This window comes from Periplaneta americana, chromosome 1 (assembly GCF_040183065.1).
Source record: "Periplaneta americana isolate PAMFEO1 chromosome 1, P.americana_PAMFEO1_priV1, whole genome shotgun sequence".
In the NCBI taxonomy this organism is placed as follows: Eukaryota; Metazoa; Arthropoda; class Insecta; order Blattodea; family Blattidae; genus Periplaneta; species Periplaneta americana.
The window spans coordinates 165,665,764-165,680,626 of NC_091117.1; the positions used below are offsets into that span (position 1 = coordinate 165,665,764).

Sequence of the window (14,863 nt, forward strand, 5' to 3'; positions counted from 1 at the left end):
CCCCTTCCACGACTGGAGTTCGATGATACTGGCGTAAAATACAAACATATCACTTTACTAGGTATAGGAAGGAAGAAAAATAGTTCATCCATTTACGTACACTAGGAAATATCACTCTTTTGAGTTTGATAATTTCCATTAGGTTTTTGTTTAATCAAAATAGAGTACTGTATTAATACTTAGTGTTTTTACTCACGAACTGACCTATCCATTCGGACGTATTCATTATGCAGTGTATATTATACTGTCTACAGCTCATTAGCGTACACTATAGAGAATGAAGTTAAATTGAAAAATAATCATAATATGGATATTTAAACACATTTTTGAAAATGTGGCCGTTTATTTCGATACAGGCTTCAGTTCTTTCGTGCATATTATCGCATTATAGACCATTGTACGTAATTCCAATTACCAGTTTCGTACTTCTTATCAGTAACTCATGTTGAAATAATTCTGTACCTACTCTATAAAAGAGTACCTTACGTACTGTGAATTCAATCTTCACTTCTGCCCGATCCGAAAAGATAAAATTACTCAGACATGCTATCTACTGTCCATCCAAGTGGTTATATCGCAGTCTCGTAGAAAAGGAGGAAATCACGTGACAGTTAATTACTTAACGAGGCTCTTTTATATAAGTTATTTTAAACAATTGTATGGGTATAATATTACGTAGACGTCCAATTCCTAACAGAAATTAATGTTCTCAGAAAAGAGCTAAGACAGCCCAGCCACTAGCCTTTACAGAAAGGCCTAATAGAAGCAGGTGGGGGAAACCGCGATGCGACGTAGGAAAATGATTCAATATTGAAAGCTCTTTCGTCACTAGAAAACGCGAACATATTTTTGGAATGTACTGTTTACTCTGAACGTAAAGCTGCTATGACTGTATATGCAGTCTTGGATCTCTGTGGAGGATGGTTGAACTTGATTAGTAGAAAGGGTGGAAGTGAAGTACATTAAAAAACTAAGGTACAATAAAAATTGAAGTAAAAATAAAATGATGTCCCTGTATAATAGATCGTTGATAACTAGGCAGTGTTGATTTAAATTGTATTCCACAATGTATTTTATGCTTACATTGCGCCATCTAAATAATGAGTAAGAAATTAATAGATTACATCGATCGTTCATTATGCATTACTCGACCAAGGGCAGTGGAGTCCTGCAGCCCGGAGCGCCACTTGTACTTCTCCTGCGTTCGTATAGTGACATCGCGATAGTTCACATTACTCCCGCGTCTCCACTCGCCTCGGTCGAGTTATAAATATTATACGTAACACAAATAAGTAACTAGTTTAGCGACTAGGATTCAGAGGATGACGGAAACAACGTCGAAATTAGTCAATCAGGTAACATAATACCAAAATTTATAATATTAACATGGTAAAGTAGCTATTATTTGTTCAAATAACTTAACAGATCATCAGTGAGTAACAAATTTAACATTCATATTTATATGTTAGCCCGTATTATTGTGGAATTACATATCGAGGGCATCATGCCAGAAGGGCGTATCAACAAAAATGCAAGTTTACATTAGAACCCTTCAACTATGGAATTATTTTCCCTATCTTTGTCTACATAAAAAGGTACTTTCTTTGATTCTTTCTCATGTCCATTATAATTCTCACACAGAAATAGGTACAGCAGCATGTAACAGGTATGTGGTCTTTCACTGGACAACGACTGTAGCCAATGTATAACTTTTCTCCGAATGTAAATAACAAGTTTAACTTAAATCCTCTGGCTGTGAAAATCAGAAGAAATGTAATACCTTGCGACAAACACATTTGCTTCTCATGGGTGCGAGGACACAGTGGAACTGCAGGAAATGAAAGAACTGATGAACTGGCAAAAAGTGTTGCAGTTTAGAACTTCAGTTTGAGCTATAGTCTGTGCCCTTATTCATATGTGAAAAGAAAAATAAATGAGCACATAATGAATAAGTGGAACAATCAGTGGCTATGCAGTACAAAGGGTTCAGTTACGAAAGAAAAATAAACGCAATTTTTATCGGGTCATGGGAAATTTGGGTCTTATTTAGAACGATTTAAATTACATAAGGAAAATGGCTGCTTATGTATCTGTGAGAAACAGCAAACTGTGGATCACCTTTTGTTTCATTCTTCAGTATTCGAAAACAGAAGATTTATTTTGGTGGGACATTTACATTTTTGTAATGTAACATATGACAAACTATTATTCAATGTGTTCAGAAAAACATGCTGTTATAAACAGTTTTGTAATTTTATTTGTAATATATTTAAGAACTTGTAATTAATTCAAATTAATGTAGTAGATATTAGTGTTAATTTCAAGTAGCAAGACTGGGTTACCTACGTCAAATGAATTCTCATTGTAATAATATAAACTATCAGTCTATACTTTCGGATAAAATAGGGTTCAAGAAATTGTATATTCAAATAAAATAAATAAAACAAATAGGTTGCATTAAAATTTCAGTAACGCAATATCTGTTGATACGTCCTTCTGGTATGGTGTCCTCGATATGATCTATATACAAATCAAAGTGGAGTTTAGTTTCGCCTATTTGTTAGCCTGTGAAGTGTGTTATAGTAGTGATAGAGATAGTGGTAGTAGTAGGAATGAAGTCCATCATATCGGTATTTTAATAGTAGCATTACTTTGTATATAACAATGCATTATACACATCTGCTTTCTGTTATGATTGCAAATACTTAGTCTAATTGTGTGGTAGTATTAGTAACGTCAGCTTACGAAAATTTGTTACATTAAATCCGTCATGTCAAATTTAGACAGGATGATAATGCAGATTTTTGAAGTTATGCAAGACGGTAATCTAAACTCTGAAAGTGCAAGAAGTGTTTTGTGCGTAATGTAGTGTTCAGATGGTTCAAGCTTTCATATAGTTTTCTTCAACTCACGAAATGATGACAGTTACAACGCAAGCTCTTCAATCGATTACAAAAGAAACATCTTCCTAGATTATTTTCGGCAATTTAATCGAATCTGATAGAAAAGTATAAAAGCTAGGAGAGATCATTTCGAAAGTGGCTTTAATCTAGGAAATTATTGATCATACTATCCACCGCTGTGGAGTAACGGTTAGCACGCCTGATCGTGAAATGAGCGGGCCCGGGTTCAAATCCTGGTTGGGATAAGTTACCTAGTTGAAGTTTTTTTCTGGAGTTTTCCCTTAACTCGATAAGAGCAAATGGTGGGTAATGTTCGGCGTTGGACCCTGGATTCATTTCGGTGGCATTATCACCTTAATCTCTTTCAGACGCTATATAATATTCATAGAAGTTTAAAAATGGTTGTAAAATAACCAATTAAAAGTTGATTATACCACACAGAAAAGTAGCCTAGCCAAATAACCAGATGTAATAATAATAATAATAATAATAATAATAATAATAATAATAATAATAATAATAATAATAATAATAATAATAATAATAATAATAATAATAATAATGTAATAGTTTTATTTTATCTGGCAGAGTTATTGCTATCAGGCCTTCTCTTCTGCTCAACCAGGCTTGACAATTCAATCATTATTAAGGTCGTAGCTTAACTCCGTTAGTTACCTAGTGGCATATAGAATACTGTACGTCTGCTCCATGGGAGACTAAGCCGCTATGTGACAAGTTTTTTCAAAGGAGGCCTACTTTGGTTTTCCCTGTCATTTCAGTATGTATCATCAAATACTTGGGGTGTATTATAAACAGTAACATGAGCTGCTGCCAAGAAGTCAAAAGGAGAATATCAATGGCAAAGGAAGATTTTAATAGAAAAAAGGAGCATCTTCTGCGGACCTCTAGAGAAAGACCTAAGGAAGAGACTAGTGAAGTGTTGTGTGTGGAGTGCAGCATTGTATGGGGTAGAAGCATGGACATTACGACGAAGCGAATAGAAGCATTTGAAATGTGGATATGGAGAAGGGTGGAGTGTGTGAAGAAATGGACAGAGTAAGAAACGAAGCTTTGTTGGAAAGAGTGGATGAAGAAAGAATGATGCTGAAACTGATCAGGAAGAGGAAAAGGATTTGGCTGGGTCACTGGCTGAGAAGAAACTGCGTACTGAAGGTTGCATTGAAAGTAATGGTGAACGGGAGAAGAGTTCGGGGCAGAAGAAGATATCAGATGATAGACGACATTAAGATATATGGATTATATGCGGAGGAGGGCAGAAAAAGGAAAGACTGGAGAATGCTGAGTTTGCAGTAATAGACCTGCCCTTGGGCAGAACACTATGAATGAATGAATGAATGAATTATTATCGTCATATCATAAGCGTGTTACTTTCGTTACTTCAGTTTAGAATTTGATTATTATTTTTTTTTTGTTCTTGATGTCAGATGTCTGTAAAGAAATGGTCATTTTTAAGATAAATAATTTAAAAGTCAAGTCATTACTTAAAACGAAATATCTTATCGTTTCTGAAAAAGTCCAACTATAACTTGATCATTCAACTGACGGCTTCTCAAGAAACGAGAGGAGATTCGATGCCGGTAGATCTATGATATGTGGAGTGCAAAAGGAGCTATCGCCAGGTTTTTTCAGGTTACTTCAATTTTTCTCCCTTTCTCATTTCACTATCGCCCTATCCTCTATTGCTGAAGAAGGAACTTGATTGCAGTTACCACAGGTAGACTATGAGCACGGTGTTCTTGGCCAGGCGCCAGTTGGAGAACAGGCTGGCCAGGCCGTAGATGCGTTCTTTCTTGGCCGCGATGAGCTTCAGCTTCACCATGGCATCGTCTGGCAGGAAGGTCCCGTTCACTGTCGCGATGTGCCTCAGTTCGCGGGCACACCTCCGCGTCTTGCCCTTAGCTGCGAGCCATCTCGCCGATTCGGGGAACAACCTGTGTGCAGAAGTGGTAGGGTGAATATAGCTCTGGTCATTATATTCAGAGATGATGCAATTTTAAAGGAAAAAAAAATCATATATTACATAATGAAGACATATTCACTACAGAAAGTCTGCAAGGATTCTGTACAAAATCTATGGACATGTTTTTAAAATATGCATTATAATGAGTGAATCTGAAATATAATACAGTACTTTAGATAAGTATTCTATGAACAAAAGGAGATTAAAAGTGTTATATAAATATGAGTCTCGCAACCATTAAATATTCTACAATTGCCAATGTATTGTTCATACTTTAGCTCCTTTGTGGGTAGGCAACACTAAATAAATCATTCCTTGCTTCATGGTTTTCTTTTGTGTTGTAACAAATACTATTACTCAGTAGTACTGTATTTCGTTGTAAGACAAGTACCATACTGACTATATCGTAAAACTTTAACAGACTTCATGACCACAGTATGCCTCGCAGAGTCATCAGACTTGACTTTGTTATATTTTTACATCTAGTGCCACCTGAAATTTTTCTGTAGACAACTCCTGTGAATTCTGCAATTTCACTGCAACGAGTAGTACTATTATTCGCATTATAATTGGTGTGTTTGAGCGTGCGCGGAGATTCTGATGGGACGGACAATATCCTATATGCAAATCAAGATTTCAGGTATAACTCCCTGTAAAGTTGATTTGAATAATTTCGAGGGAAAAATTGTTCCGGAGCCGGGTATCGAACCCGGGACCTTTGTTTTAACGTACCAACGCTCTACCATTGAGCTACTCGGGAACTCTAACCGACACCGATCCAATTTTTCCTCTATATCCACAGACCTCACAGTGTCACTGTTCGTTAACAGAAAACCACAGTTTAAGTCACACGGAGTTAGTGTGCACTCGAAGTTGGTTGCTTGACGGTTGTCAGCCCACTTTGAGGTCTGTGGATATAGAGGAAAAATTGGATCGCTGTCGGTTAGAGTTCCCGAGTAGCTCAGTGGTAGAGCGTTGGTACGTTAAACCAAAGGTCCCGGGTTCGATACCCGGCTCCGGAACAATTTTTCCCTCAAAATTATTCAAAATCCTATATGATCACCAGGGCAAAGAATTTGGAGCACTATAAGCTAATGTTGAAACGTAGTATATACGAGTATAGCCCAAGGTTTAGTGAAGTGGAACCGAGTTACTGCATTGACAAAGCAGAAGTACAGTTCAGTCATCGAAAATTACACGTATACATACATACGAGTACATAGATATATACACATAGCCTACATACATACATAGGCCTACACACTACATAGGCTACATACATGCACATATACACACATACACATACATACCCTACATACATACGCCTACATACTACATACATACATACATACATACATACATACATAGGCATACACACTACATACATACATACATACATACATACATACATACATACATACATACATACATACATACATACATACATACATACATACATACATACATACACATATACACAGCCTGCATACATACGCCTACACACAACATACATACATACATACATACATACATACATACATACATACATACATACATACATACATACATACATACAGTCCACACCTGTGGAGTAACGGTCAGCGCGCCTGCCTGCGAAACCAGGTGGCCCGGGTTCGATTCCCGGTCGGGGCAAGTTACCTGATTGAGGTTTTTTCCGGGGTTTTCCCTCAACCCAATATAAGCAAATGCTGGGTAACTTTCGGTGCTGGACCCCGGATTCATTTCACCGGCGTTATCACCTGCATCTCATTCAGACGCTAAATAACCAAAATTGTTGATAAAGCGTCGTAAAATAACCCACTAAAAATACATACATACATACATACATTTTTCTAGTAGGTTATTTTACGACGCTTTATCAACATCTTAGGTTATTTAGCGTCTGAATGAAATGAAGGTGATAATGCTGGTGAAATGAGTCCGGGGTCCAGCACCGAAAGTTACCCAGCATTTGCTCATATTGAGTTGAGGGAAAACTCCGGAAAAAACCTCAATCAGGTAACTTGCCCCGACCGGGAATCGAACCCGGGCCACCTGGTTTCGCGGCCAGACGCGCTAACCGTTACTCCACAGGTATGGATCACACACGTACATACGTACATACACTTACATGCATGCATATATACATACATACATACCTAGGCTATTGTTAATTATATAATAAAGCCAGTTTACTTCTACACAGTCTCACTTTCCGGGCATTTAACTAACCAGCGAATGCAGAATAAACTGGCCGGATTTTATCGAACCTTAATAAAAGTGTACATTATCCCGTTTCCCCTAAGAATGATACTGACCTGTAACAGAAAAAGAAGAGGGCACAGGGAGCGGAGGTGAGAATGATGAAAGCGATCCAGTCCCCGGTGACCCAAGCGATCATGGGCATGAGGCATACACCGAGGGTCCAACCCAGACACTGTAGCATTGCAATTTGGGCCCTCTTGTTTTCAGCAGACATTTCCATGCCTGGAATCGGAAACAGACACTTTGTCAGTCGTGCGCCTCTGGAACATTCAAAGAAATGCAACATTTCAAGAGGTAGATGTGACGTTCATTCTGGTAAGAGCAAGATGGGAAAAAGAAAACGGATTATTAACAGAAAAGATTATGCAAAAAAGAACATGCAATCCAGATGATGGGCATGAAGATGAAAATGAGACCGCCGATGAAGATGGAGGTGTTGATGATAATGTTAATGTTGATCACTGAGATGATGAGAATCATTGCAATGAAGATGACAATGATAACGATGAAAATAATATTGGTGTTAAAAATGGGGATGAACTTGACGTTGGACCCGAAATGGACCATTAAAATGGTTCGAACTTATTATGCATAACAAAGCAGTTCTACATCAAACACTTTGTGGAATTCCAGGAGACAAAAGAACTTTGGGTAGACCAAAATTTCATTGGAGAGACCAAGTACTTTTTTTCACTTGGTTATTTATTGACGCTGTATTAACTACTAGGTTATTTAGCGCCGATTGGAGTGGTAATAGCGAGATGGTATTTGGCAAGATGAGGCTAGGAGTCGCCATGATTATCTGGCATTTACCTTATGGTAATCATCCCAAGTGGGGATCGAACCCGCGCCCGAGCAAAACCTCTGATCGGCAGGCAAGCGCCTTAGCCGACTGAGCTACGTCGGTGGCGAGACCAAGTACTACAAGACTTTGAACAAGTCAAAGGAAATGAAGGTATGGTAGGCTACTGAAAAGGAAAGAATGATAGACACTTGTGGGCGAGGCCAAAAATTTCTAGGTTTTAAATGACCATTCTTGTGAATGTTGTTTAGTCAACTGTCCGAAGACAGGTCTGAACCTCACAAGTGATACCAAAAAGATATGACTTGTAAGACAACTAGGCCAGGAGATAATGGGGTAGGGTGGTCAGTTCCTTTCCCCCTCCATTACACACATCGCCGACTAGCTACATACTGTATTACACTAGTCAAACTTCGCTGTATACAAGCAATTGTTCTTCCTCTGACACATATCGTCAAGTGAGGTGTACTGCCTCATAGGCCTAATAATAGATGTAGATATCAGTCAGATCCTCAATCAGAGAGTTCTTGAGAATGTAATAGATAATTATTGTAAATTGTAAGAGAACTACATAAGAAATACAGATACTGAATTTCACTAACTCGAATATTTGATGGTGTGATACATTATAAATAAAATTTTGTACTTTTTTCACAATTTTTTATACTATTGATGTTATCATTTTCATTAGTTTCAATGATGTTCATCTTAGTGTCCAAATGCAATAAACTCCTTTTAAATGCCACAGTTCTATAAAAGAAAAGCGCACGTTAGAATTTTTCCACCTGCATCACATATTCTTGTTAGAAGAGTACTTCGAAGACAGACAAGGTAGCCCAATGCAGGAAACTAAAATTCTTAAGTCTGAGTAGAGATTTTCCGTAAGAAAGACAATAAATTCATATGTAGGACAATTTATTAGTTGACAGGTTCCTTTCTCCGTTGTAGGCAACCTTCGATGTAATAATAAAGGGATGGTGAAGTTGTTGTTGTTGGTGATGATGATGATGATGATATCATGACAGATTATGAGTAAGAAGATAGATTAAGTTTTCGTTGAATATGAAGATCTTGATGATGAGTAGGTTAAGATGGTGGTGGTGGTGGTGGTGGTGGTGGTGGTGGTGGTGGTGGTGGTGGTGGTGAACGGCCATGAAAGCGAAGAAGTTGACCAGAAGTAAAAATAAAAAAAAATAATTTTGAATACTATTTCGTTTATATGACGTCATTCCATTTTCGGCCAATGAAGTGTAATGAAATTTTGAATTCCAGCCAATCACAGTCATACATCGCGATAATTTCTGCAGCTCGATTTATCACTATCAATTTATCGCATGGTCATTCTATTGTTTAGTCAGTGTCTCCAACTCTTTTCACGTAAATCGATGAGCATGAATCAGTTGTACTAAATAAAGTGCGAAATCCTACTTCCACATCTACATCTTCATCTTCTAATTCCATGTCAATTGTATCTAAAGAAAAGACACTCCTTCATAAAAACTGTTAATTTAATTAATGTATTAATCAGGTTATTTGTAATTATTAAAATCTTTAAATGAAATTGTGATTTCAGCGGACAATGAAAACGTAATTCTATTATAATAACAAGAGAAAAGCGCAGTACATGTATTTAATTAACATTTTAAAAACCTGTATTTCACTTTTCTCAATTGGCATTACGGAATAACATTCATTTTCTTTATTGCAGTAATCGTTAGTCATCTATTTCAACTTCACAATGTCTGAATAGGTTAAGTATTTATAAATATACAATTATTAACATTTTGTGAGCGAATTTTAGGGATATATTATTTACATTTTTATTTTTTCACGAAATAGTCCTAATAAATGTCACTCGAGATCTGAGATTTCTCAAATAAATCCACGAGCGACCACTCACTTCGCTCGTGGATTTATCGACAAATCAGACCTCTTGTGATATTACTATAGCCTATATAATTATGATGTTTGTGATGTGTTGGTACTAGGGTAATCGTGAAATTATTTCGAGACATATCAAAACAGGTGGGCCTACATACAGCCGCTTTCTGCGGTTTAAATTGCATGCGTCTGAAGATTCATTTAATAACTACTATGTGATCGGCTGTACGCGCGATATGATGTTGCGAATAAATATTTTTACAATACTGATCTTAATCCAGTCTTAAATTACACGATTAAATTTTAATGGATAGTCATAATGAGAGGAAACTGTTATGCTGTTTCTATTTTCTCTATCTCACATGGTGCTTAATCACGGAAGAGAATTCCAGCATCAGCATCATGCAGTTTTACTGTTCACTCTGTCTATTTGTCCGGGATGTTTTTTGCTAGAATTATGAGTACTTACTACTGATCCCATTGTTATCTCTGACGCCATACTTTCATACAAACACCATATTCAGTTTCTGAGTTCATGTGCGTGACGAACGATATTGTGTAACACAATTAAGGTAGACTTCCACGTCACAATTCAAGCGCGATGAACGGTTTTAGGGAAATTGTTTGGTTGCTAGTAGGATTATAGAAGTCGAGAAGTCAAACGAAAAATGGTTTGCAAATTCATGGTGTAGACTTTAGAACAGTGTTTTAAAACCTTTTTTTTTATGCTAAAACCCTTTTTCTTACATTGTCTTAGTGCGGCTCCCTGGTGTAACATGAAAACATTCTCATAGGGGCAGATAAAGTTTCTTTTTTCTTCCACCAAATTAATGTCACAATAAGTGATCACACAGATTTTGGCCACTCGTACGCAAATACGAGGGCCGTAAAAAGTAAGTTTCCTTGGGCCGTTTACAGAAAGAGAACACAATTTCATTGGAAAAATTTATTGGAACAGATACAGCAATTTTTGAGCTGTTTTTCAACATATTTCCCACTGGAATTGAGACATTTGTCATATCATGGGATCGACAGAGAGGTGTCACACACTGGTTCCGATCCCAGGCGGCAGACTTCTACGACACAGGGATACAAAAGTTGATCCCATGGTATGACAAATGTCTAAATTCCGGTGGGGAATATGTTGAAAAATAGCTCAACAATTGCTGTATCTGTTCCAATAAATGTTTCCAATGAAATTGTGTTTTCTTTCTGTAAACGGCTCCAGGGCAACTTATGGTTTACGGTTCTCATAATTGCGCTGGAGTGGCCAAAATTTGTATAAGGACTTGTTTTGACATATTAACAAGGTGGAAGAAAAAAAATAACTTTTTTATCTGCCCCGATAATATATATTTTATGTTTGCTTAAGATGTAGAGTAGAACAATGATTTTCAAACGGTGGCCGCGGCCGCCTGAGGGGGGAGAGCAAAGAGCAGTTAATGGTGAGCCGTGAACAAAATAATAATAATAATAATAATAATAATAATAATAATAATAATAATAATCCATTTACGTGGTTGTAATGTTTTAAAAATAAAACAAATTTCACATTACTATGTTCTACATTTTTGACTTACTTCATTGAATGAAGGTTAACGGAGTTATGAAAATTTCGTCTTCACTTTCAAAATATGAGTGTGAGGCCAGGACAATGAATAAGATGGACGAATGAGGCATCACAGATTAATTTTTTGCGACATGTTTTGGGCTTTATAAGATTGGTTAAAGAACGAAACGAAACCTCGGGGAAAAACTAAAAGTGGAACATGTTGCGTCAGAAATAAGAAACTATCAGAGGGTAAATCATCTAAATAGAATGTCTAACACCAGGATTCCTAAACAAGCGTTTCATTATCAATAAATTGAAAGACCAACTTCAACTTGATAATAATTAACCCTTCACAGTTCATGATGATGACATATAGGTATATAGAGAGATAGATTGAGAGATGTGGCAGATGCGCATTTCATAAAAGTAGATAGAGTGATAGGTAGCTATAGAGAGCTAGAGTAATAGATAGGTATTTGAAAGAAGCAGAAAAACATTTTAAAATTTATTACTTGTATACTATTTTGAGGCAGAAAAACATTTTAAAATTACTTGTCTACTATTTTGAAGCAGAGAAACATTTTAAAGTTACATGGCTACTATTTTGAAGCAGAAAAACATTTAAAAATTACATGTCTACTATTTTGAAGCAGGAAAACATTTCAAAATTACATGTATACTATTTATTTTGAACTAGAAAAACATTTTAAAATTACATGTGTACTATTTATTTTGAACTAGAAAAACATTTTAAAATTACATGTGTAGGCTACTATATTGAAGCAGAAAAACATTTAAAAATTGCATGTCTACTATTTTGAACTAGAAAAAACATTTTAAAATTACATGTGTACTATTTTGAAGCAGAAAAACATTTTAAAATTACATGTCTACTATTTTGATGCAGAAAAAATTTTAAAATTACATGGCTACTATTTTGAACTAGAAAAAACATTTTAAAATTACATGTATATTATTTTGAAGCAGAAAAAGATTTTAAAATTACATGGCTACTATTTTGAACTAGAAAAAACATTTTTAAATTACATGTATACTATTTTGAAGCAGAAAAACATTTTAAAATTACATGTGTACTATTTTGAAGCAGCAAAACATTTTAAAATTACATGTCTACTATTTGAAGCAGAAAAAACATTTTAAAATTACATGTCTACTATTTTGAAGCAGAAAAACATTTTAAAATTACATTTATACTATTTTGAAGCAGAAAAATATTTTAAAATTACATGTCTACTATTTTGAAGATATTTTAAACATTTCTTCCTTCAAAACCTAAAATTAAATATCCTACTGTATAACGAACCTCGTATTGGGGCAGCAAAACATTGAAATACGGATTATAATTAGCGAACGTACCTAGTACAAGGGGACTCTGGAAGGCCGCAGACTGCGACAGGCTGCCAATAAACGTGACGGCGAGGAACAGCGGATAGCTGCCGGCGGCGAACACGGTAATGCAGCGGCCCACTGCCAACATGAACAGCGTCACGAAGAACACGGGCCGGCGACCGATCCTGCAACGAGTCCATTTCTGGTTTTATTACTTAGATAATTATAGGAATCAAAGTTCGGAATACGCATGTCCATGGGATATATAGCAGCAATAGTTGTGTATTGGAAAGTGACATACATATCCCCCAATTGTCCGAAGATGAACGTGCCTATGACATCACCGGCTCTGCTGAAGACAAAGGTATTGGTGACTTGTAGTTCCTTCTCGCAGACCCAGTCCTCTTGTGTGACGACTGTCCGGGTGTACCACGTTCGGTCATACTCCCATCCGTACTGACAACCTGGGGAAGTAAGCACAACAAATGAATATACTTCAGTGTTAGGAACACAAACAGAAAATATCATTATTGTAGTAACGATCATATTAATCATATCGTTATCGTAATAATAATAATAATAATAATAATAATAATAATAATAATAAATACTCGTATATTAAACTGCGTAAATTTATTTTCATTTTCTCAAGTCTCCCTTACTCAATTAAGTTGAAAATTTACGAGCTTATAATTCATATCTTCATTTACAAGAACTACTGTTTCGAATAAAAAATTGCCATATTCTAAATTTTCGAAAGTTTTGCACTTTTTTGTACACCCAATCACCGTTTCCATCCTAGCTCCCATGATTTTAAAAATATTTTTAATATGGCCCATTCCAGAAAGTTGTGGCAGCAACGTGAATCAACTTAGTTAACTCATCTGAAGTGTAAGTAGTAATTTTCATTTTTTGTTTTAATTTTCCTGAAAATTTTCGCTAAAAAATTTTTAATAATAATTTTTCTATTAGTAATAAGGGATTGTAGAACGTGACATATACAATAACCATGGAAGTTTAAATCGCCTTCAATAATTTATGAGTTATGAGAGAAATCGTTTGAAAATTTTAAATTTCGGAGAACGAGCCACAAACTTACAGCGTATTCCGATCTCACGGACCGGTGGACAACAATGACGTCATGCTGCAGCGAAATAGGAACAAAACTGCTGGAAGGTTCGATGGCTGTCATGGCGGCCGTACAAGTTGTTGTCTGTGCTACGCTAGCAAGATTTTGCGAAATTTCCGTACTGTCATCTCGTTCAAAGAAAAGAGAGCATAAACAATTTATTTCTTGAATCGGTAGTAATAACTGGTCCGTTGACATGTTCGCTCATAAGCCATTAACATATTGTTTTTACGTTGTGCTCATTACAAACAATGCAGCAGAACTAAAGCAGAACACACCGCCGTAACACAACAGTGCACGATGTCATTCGTCTGCTAATTCCCGCCCTATACAAGAACCAATCAGATTCACTGATGGCAGCTGATGGAGACTGCCAACACCTCTGCAAGCTGATGGAACCGGTGCGACACCGGTGGAGCATCAGTGACGTCATCGTTGAAATTCGGAACATCATGATGCCATCAGATTGCTCAGCGCTAAGATTCAGAATACGCTCTTATATACAGGCCATGCTGTCTAGGACGCTTCTGGTGCATATTTTTGACCGTAACTCGGAAACTAATCGAGATATTTAGAAAGTTCTATCACAGACAAAAGGGAAAAAATCTATAGGCCTATTCCAGATTTGGGATAAAATTGAAAGTCTGTTCGTTTGACCAGTTAAGCTAGATATGCCTCCATATATGCATTTGATTTTAATCGGTTATTTAACAACTCTGTAACACTATGCGGATTTCCAACGTTGCGTTATTGGGTGCTGATAGCAAAGTGGTACTGATTGGAAGATGAGACCTTACCTACACACTGGAATGCGCAGTAGCATAAAACCAAGCCAAATAACGTCATTGAGACTCTCGTCAGCATGTGAAAGTTTAGGTATTGCTTAGAATGTAGGCTTTCACGGCCGGCGTCATTAGAATTAGTATTCTCCGGGCTAAAGGGCCGTGATCTGTTGATAATACAACTAATGTCTTTGAAACATTTAGGTCTACATTCTGAG

The 14,863-nt window shown here is 36.5% G+C and overlaps 1 protein-coding gene across 4 annotated transcripts in view; it reads right to left on the bottom strand.

Moving 5' to 3' along the window:
* The window catches only part of LOC138703326 (carcinine transporter-like), a 39,474-nt gene that overhangs the window by 6,969 nt on the left and 17,642 nt on the right, over positions 1-14,863 (bottom strand). For all 4 annotated transcript variants that reach the window (XM_069831147.1, XM_069831131.1, XM_069831127.1 and 1 more), the window contains exons 3-6: positions 13,036-13,198; positions 12,762-12,919; positions 7,203-7,371; positions 4,634-4,855 (exon numbers count right to left, since the gene is read on the bottom strand). In XM_069831147.1, coding sequence (XP_069687248.1) covers positions 4,634-4,855; positions 7,203-7,371; positions 12,762-12,919; positions 13,036-13,198 — 712 coding nt within the window. The remainder of the gene's footprint in view (positions 1-4,633; positions 4,856-7,202; positions 7,372-12,761; positions 12,920-13,035; positions 13,199-14,863) is intronic.